We start from the raw sequence: 8005 nt of genomic DNA on the forward strand, positions 1-8005 counted from the left end.
TAATTTGATGTGATTGATATTGGTTAAAATTTTCGCGATAAAATTGGTGGGTTGATAAATGACATTCACAAAATTAGAGGCCGATTCAAATGGATGGTTAAAATATGCGATAAAATTGGTGGTTGGGTAAATGAAATTCACGATATGAAAGGAGATAGTTTGTTGTTTGTTGATTTGACCGAAGTAAAAATGTAAGGTCATAAGATTATAGGTCAATTAAGGTGGATAAAAATATTGAATGAGATGGTTGGTTAGTCGAAGTGAGTATGTCACATGATGAGAGGTCGACTAGGTCAACTAGGGTGGATAAAAATATGGAATGAGATGGGTTGGTTAGTCGAAGTGAGCATGCCACACGATGAGAGGTCGATTGAGGATTGGTGTGCCAAAGTGAGGGTAAAAGAGATTGGTAATGTATCAAAGTGAAAGTTTAAGGTCACGATATGAGATGTCCAATTAGGGTGGATAAATGTGAAATGAGATTGGTTGGTCCGTCGAAGTGAGGATAAATAAATCGGGTTATTTATTGTAAAATATGTGAGAAAATTGATTGTTTGACCGAAATAAAAGTAATGTCTCGAGATGAGAGACCGAAATGAAAGTAAATTCTCGAGATGAGAGCTCAATTGAGATTGGTGGGATAAAAATGTAGAATAAAATGATTTTGGTTAATCAAAGTAAGTAAGGTCACGCTATGAGAGATCGATTGGGGGATTGATGGGTCAAAGTGAGGGTAGCAGAGATTGATAACGTTGGAGATGGTTGATTTGACCGAAATGAAATTGTGTAAGATCATACAATATGAGAGGTTGATTAGGGTGTTGATAAATGTATAATGAGATGATTAGTTATTCGAAGTGAGAATAAAAAATCAGGTTGTATATTGTAAAATATGTGAGGGGATGGGTTACGAGATAAGAGGTCAGTTGATGATTGATGACTAGAGTGAAGAGTAAAATAGATTGATGATGTTGAAGATGGTTGATTTGACTGAAGTGAAAGTGTAAGGTCACATATGAGAGGTCGATTATTGGGGTGGATAAATGTGGAATGAGATGAATGGTTAGCCAAATTGAGGATAAAGAATGTTGGGTTGTATATTGTAAAATATGTTAGGAGATGAGTTATTTGACGAAGTGAAAGTAAGGTCTTTAGATGAGAGGTCAATTATGAGTTGGTGGATATGTGGAATAAGATGGTTAATTAATCAAAGTGAAATTAAGGTAACGAGATGAGAGGTCAATTGAGGTGGATAAATGTGGAATGAGATATATGATTAGCCGAAATGAGGATAAAAATGTTGGGCTGTAAATTATAAAATATGTGAGAAGATGAGTTGTTTGATTAGTGAAACTAAGGTCTTCAAGAAAATAGAAATCGATTGTGATTGGTGAATAAATATAGAATGATATAATTTTTGATAGTCGAAGTGAAAGTCAGGTAAAAAGATAAATGTCATTTTGGAAAGAAATTGATATTGGTGATTAAAATATGCGAGAAAATTAGTTTTTTTGACCGAATTGAAAGTTAAGGTCCTGAGATGAGAAGTCCGATTTGAATTGGTAGATAAATGTGGAATGAGATTGTTGGTCAGTCTAAGTGCTTTAAGGTCACAAGATGAGAGGTCGATTGAGTATTGATGGGCTAAAGTGATGGTAAAAAAAGATTGGTAATGTTTGAGATTTTTGATTTGACCAAAGTAAAAGTGTAAGGTTACGAGATGAGAGGTTTATTGGAAAAAATATGTGAGGAGATTATTTGTTTTACCAAAGTGAATAAAATGTGGAATTAGATAGTTTTAATTTTTTTTATTTTAATATATTATTCGTGATTTATTACAAAATTTAAACATTGAAATACATATTATTATAATTTTTTTATTAAATTTATTTTGTTTATATTTTTATCCGTGGACATTGCATAGGAATTATCATAATTTTTGTTAAAATTTATTGAAATGTCATATATGAGGAATGACATGGAGAGAATATGAGAGAATGACATGTCATCATGTCATTGGTTGAAAAAAAGAAAAGAGTGGATAGAGAGAAGAAATATATATTTTTCAGCCAATTAGATTGTGCCACGTAATTTCCTTTCATATTGTCTTCTCCAAATTCTCCTCCCTAACATTTCTCATTAATTAAATTGAAAAATCAATATTATAGGGTTGGGTTGAGTTAGTTATATTTAAATATTGGCTTAATTGTTATTTGAGACCTGAATTTGAGTCGTTTTTATTAAATGAAGCTCGAACTTTTAATTATTACATATGCGACTCAACTATCAAAATTTTAAATCATTTGAGGTTTCTTTCAAATATACAAAACGTTCTTCATATTATTTTAACGTATTATTTTCATTTTCTTATTTAATTTATCATGTTTTTAAATGAAATGATATTTTGAGACGTCTTGAACTTATTTTTTTAAGAATTGAGTATTATTTCGAGATTTACGCATTCTATTTAGCCGAAGTTGGTTTTTTTGATTAAAATATGTGTAATCTAAGAAAAAATTAGAGAAAATTTTGAATAGAGATATAATTTTATTTATTTTCAAAAAACTTTATAACCACATAACCATTGTATGGTCTACCAATTTTGACGTATTTGTATTTTAAATTGAGTATTTTTCGATATATATTTGTTCAAAACTATTGAATACTATTTGGATGTTTAAAAAAATATGTAATGTGAAAATTTTGAAAATTTGAAAAAAAATTATTATTATTTTTGTAAATATGATAAATTATTTTAGAAAAAATATACTATGTTAAAGTAAGAAGACAACTTTGTTTGTGAAAAAAAATTTAAATGGCTAAAATTTTGATTATTCGAGCCTCATATGGAACAATTCAATGTTCAAGTCTTATTTGATTGGTGAAAATTATCAAAGGTAAATATTAGTAGTGGCAAGTTAGGACATGACTTTACTGATTTGAATAATTTAATTAAATAAAAAATTTAAGCAAAAGTAATTTTTTTTAAATTAGTTAATTATAATGAGTGGTTCAAGCATACAAATGAAATTTGCAAATTAATCAAACTAGATGAAATAAATACAAATGTGTGGTGGGTGAGAACACCCTAATTTTTGTGAGGACATCATAGGTCCCAATACGTATTTATATTAAATGAATTGAATGAAACCTACAAATTATTGTTTATATATCCAATATATATTTTATTTTATTTTAAATTTTAATAACTTAATAGGAACTACAATAGCCTAATTTTTGTGTGGACATCATAGATTCTTAGTTAATCAAATCTAAGAGTAAAAAATTTAATTAAAAATGTAATTTCTTAAACTAAATAAGACCTTTTACAGAATTTTATATATTTATTGTAAAATATTTTCACTCCTTTCTCACTGACTTCTTGTAGATCGGTTTTAATTTTGTAGGGTTGTTTCATGAATTAACAAATTGAGTCGGATTTGAATTAGTGAAATTGGAATTAATAAGAAAATTATAATTACAATTACACAAAAATTTATATTGAATTATAATTCAATTTCAATGTTTGGAAAATTATAAAATTATAATTCAATTATAATATATTTGAAAAATAATATAATAAAAATAAATTAATCATATATTATCTATATTATTAAGACACATTGTTTTGATATAGTTTATTATGGTAACTCAAGTTTGAAAAGTTTTCTTAGGGTTCAATTTTATTAAGAAATAAGCCGGTTTAACATGTTAACTTTCTAAATTTAAAAAATAAAATATTGGCTCGACAAATTAAAATTTTAAATTCAAATAAACAAAATATATCGGTCTGACATATTAACTTTCTAAAATAAAAAATATTGATTCTAACTTTTTACCAAATTAAAATAAAAATATTGCCTTCAACATTTCAACTACTTAAATTCAAAAGTAAATTATCTGTTCAACATATGAACAATGTTGTAAATGATAAAATGGTATACATTTGTGACATGGTTGTTCGAAAATGAAATAAAGTAGATGTGTCGTCGTTTAAAAATTGAGTTAAAGAAGTCATATCTAAATGTGAAAACTTTATTCGCAGTAAAACTTAGAAAAACAAAAAAAAAAAATAGATATATCACGTATAAATGTAATTTATGTGTATTTTCAACACAAATTAACAGTTTTATAATATTTTAAAATAATTTTTATTATTTATGGTATAAATTCAAACAAAAATAAATATGTAAGGAACAATTTCAAATAAAAAAATAAATATATAAGAAATAATTTTAAATAAAAACAAATATATATAAAAAAAATAAAAAAAAAATATATGTATATAATTTTTTTAAAATTTAATTAAATATACGTAGAGGATTATATTTATTGTCCACAAAATGAATGATAAATGGTATAAAATTATTTAATTTATTTTACCCATAAAAATTTGAATAAAATGAATGGTGCCAACTCATCAATATAGGATGGAGAGATTTTTTTTTTGTCATATTAAAAGATTATTGCAATTTTCATTAGGGAAAATCTTATTTTGTATAATAATTTTTTTTAAAAAAAAAACTCTCTAACACACTATAGTTTACCTATATATATGGAAATGGGAGTATTCCGTTCAACCACCTTCTTCTACCTCTTTCTCTCTCTCTAAAAGAACCAGCTTTCAAATAAATGTTCATGCATATGAGCCTAATGAGTAATCTTTCTGAAAAAAGAATGATTATGATCAAAACAACAAGATCAGCTCTAACATTATTTGGAAGATTCATCATCAATAATCTCTTAAGTTTCATAATCTTCTCTCTTATCGACATTCTAGATTTCATTCTTTGTTACGTCTACAAATTTGCCGATTACCTTATAGAAACAGAGTCGAAGCCCTGTTATTGTTCTCCGGTAAAGGAAACAATCACAACTTCCCGCTCCGGCAATATCCTTGTTTCCGAGTCAGGTCAGTCGAAAATTTTCCGATTCAGCTCAACTCGGATTCAACTCAATGAGATCTCCGATACCCTCTACGTCCGACCTACCACCATTTCCGAGCTTTCAAAAGGGTACTTGTCGGAAAATGAAATGTCGAAAATCAGATCCACGTTTGCCGTTGATTCTCCTTTTGTCGAAATGCTGCAAGAAAAGATCATCGGAGTTAAGAAGGATCATCGGATTCCGAGGTGGTCGGATTGTGACTGCAATACTTGTAATTCATGGGCTTCTTCTTCTTCCAATGATTCTCTGTTTGTCCGAGTTGAAGGAGCCAATAAACGTAATTTCCTCCTTTATTATTTTCTCTAGTAAATTTATTCATATTTACAACTATTTCCTTATTTAATTTTTATACTTTTTAATATTTATAAATTAATTTTATAAATATTTATAACCCACCAAAACGTTTAAAGTTGAGAATTATTATATATAGTGTTAATTTTTTAAATTTAAAAGAAAAATGAAGTAAACAAGTATCAATGAATTGTAGTCTTTTTAAATAATATACAAAAACTAGCCTTTAATACAAGTTTCACACAAAAGTGAACAAACTTTTAAACAAAGATATTTATTTATTTGTATTATAGATTTTGTCATTGGATTTGTCCCATATTATTTACTAATTAATTATAATCTATTATTTCATGAATAGAGTTATAACTCTATTCATGTCCCTATTAATTAAGGATTAGTTTAATTCCAACTTAAACTCTTTGGGGTCATAATTTAAAATAATCTATTATTTCATGATGTTTACTATAGGAAATGTGCAAGAAGATGTATTATTCATTCACGGGTACATCTCATCATCATCGTTTTGGACGGAAACATTGTTCCCTAACTTTTCAAAATCAGCCAAATCAACATATAGGATGTTTGCGGTTGATTTATTAGGATTCGGTAGGAGTCCCAAGCCAGACAATTCACTTTACACGATTGGAGAACATTTGGAGATGATTGAAAAGTCGGTTATAAATCCATATCAAGTAAAATCTTTTCATATTGTTGCTCATTCTCTCGGTTGCATTTTAGCTCTTGCACTTGCCATTAAACATCCCGATTCTATTAAATCTATTACCTTGCTTGCACCGGTAAGTCAACATATTAAAAAAATACTAAAATATCCTATTTTTAAATTCTAAATTTTGTGTTGTTGAAATATTTATTGTTGTGTTTTCATGACAGCCATACTTCCCCGCGCCAAAGGGAGAAAAGACTACACATTACTTAATGAAGAGATTGGCGCCACGACAAGTTTGGCCTCCTATCGCGTTTGGAGCGTCGCTTGCGTGCTGGTACGAGCATGTGGGCAGGACGATTTGTTTGGTGATTTGCAAAAACCATCAAAAGTGGAATTCAATCATCAAATTCATCACCAGAAATAGGTACAACTATAACCCTAGTAGCTAATTAACTTAATTAGACTTGTAAGTTTATTCATCTTTCTTGTCCAACTCATCCACCTGTCATTTTTATATATATAAAAAAATTAATATAATATTTTAATCCTATAGTTAAATTATATAAAATGCAATAAATTGGTCAATAAGATCTGTTGAGAATTTAATGACTATGTGTGGGCTATTAGGTCCGACAATACTGTCTATAGATAAATTAGTCTTGATTGGAATCCACCACACAATGTTGGTCCATTTGTAAGCTTGTTTGATTTCATAATTTAAATAATCTAAAGTACAAATCTATACCTACTTTTTTTTATAACATTTTAAAATATTAGATAATAAAAATTTATCATTTTTATCCAAATACTAAAAATATTACATCCAATATTTTTTTTTCCAATTTCATCATTTAAATGCTTATAAATTAAAATCTTTTTACTTTATTATTTTTTGTAACAAAAATTTAAAATATTAAAGATATTTTGTATGTTTTTATCGAAATAGTACAAGTAAAACATTTTTACTTGTGGCAAGAGAGTAAATCTCATAACGATTTTGTTTACTCGTGAACATATTATTTTATTTTTTCAAATAAGGCAAAGATCAAAATCTTGTCTATTTTATTAAACTTTATTATTATTAAACTTAAAATACACAAATTAACTTTTGAGAACACTTTTACTTAGAGCTAGTGAATTCATTTGACAAATAAACTCTGATTTTTCTAGATCAACCAAAATTTCTATTTCACTCAAATACCTTAATTTCAAACATAAATGGGCTAACAAATATATTTATATCCTAGCATTTTACGAATTTTAAATCTCTTATTTAATATTTGCAAATTAATGAAGTTGCTAATTTCTTGTCTCCATTTTATAATTAACAGGATTAAGACATATTTAATAGATGGATTTTGTTGTCATACCCATAACTCTGCATGGCATACCCTACACAACATAATATGCGGGACAGCCGAAAAAGTCGATGACTACCTTAATACTGTCCGAAGCAAACTCAATTGTCCTGTCTCGATCTTCCATGGTCAAGACGATGACCTTATTCCAATCGAATGTAGCTATCATGTTCAGACGCGAATTCCTCGTGCTCGGGTCAAGATCGTGGAGAATAAGGATCATATAACCATTGTTCTTGGAAGACAAAAAGCCTTTGCTATGGAGCTTGAGGAAATTTGGAAGAGTTCAAAATCATCAAATTGATAAACCTCTTTTTTCTTCTTCTTATTTTCAACTTTTCATGCATTTTTCATTTAGTCTCCATCTCTATAGAAATTAATTACACACACACATGATCAAATGACGGTGCTTTACCTCAAAAGTACAATAGTTTGAGATGTGATTAAGGTTGTGTAGCATAATTAGTGTTCATTGGGAAAATTAATCCAAAGAACTTTGAGAATACATGTGTTTGAAATTTCATTGTTATAATTTTCTGTTTTGATTTAATTAAATTTTAAAAAGTAATAATTTGGTAAGTTGATGAAAGGACCCAAATTGATATGTCATTAGGAAAACCTGCCCGAGATGGATTTTTGGTTGAAATTGGTAGTTGATCAAAAATGAGAGTTTCAGATGCCCTTCTCATGACCAAAAACAACTCTCAATTGGAATGATATCAATTATTTTATAGACATCGTT

General features: G+C 28.0%; 1 protein-coding gene across 1 annotated transcript; it reads left to right on the forward strand.

The window, feature by feature from the left end:
• The first annotated feature begins 4599 nt into the window (after positions 1 to 4599).
• LOC124922746 (probable lysophospholipase BODYGUARD 3) lies at positions 4600 to 7754 on the forward strand. Its single transcript, XM_047463456.1, has 4 exons — positions 4600 to 5224; positions 5707 to 6035; positions 6130 to 6329; positions 7237 to 7754. Exons 1-4 carry the CDS (start codon positions 4633 to 4635, stop codon positions 7565 to 7567), a joined length of 1452 nt encoding a protein of 483 aa, XP_047319412.1. The 5' UTR covers positions 4600 to 4632; the 3' UTR covers positions 7568 to 7754.
• Positions 7755 to 8005: the final 251 nt, after the last annotated feature.

This window comes from Impatiens glandulifera, chromosome 1 (assembly GCF_907164915.1).
Source record: "Impatiens glandulifera chromosome 1, dImpGla2.1, whole genome shotgun sequence".
NCBI lineage: Eukaryota > Viridiplantae > Streptophyta > Magnoliopsida > Ericales > Balsaminaceae > Impatiens > Impatiens glandulifera.

What these genes read in the sequence shown, in the direction of transcription:
- LOC124922746 (XM_047463456.1), top strand. Translation starts at nt 4,633, where the DNA reads ATGTTCATGCATATGAGCCTAATGAGTAATCTTTCTGAAAAAAGAATG. An exon ending in AGTTGAAGGAGCCAATAAAC is followed by an intron (nt 5,225 to 5,706) that starts GTAATTTCCTCC and finishes TGTTTACTATAG; the next exon opens with GAAATGTGCAAGAAGATGTA. An exon ending in AAATTCATCACCAGAAATAG is followed by an intron (nt 6,330 to 7,236) that starts GTACAACTATAA and finishes TATAATTAACAG; the next exon opens with GATTAAGACATATTTAATAG.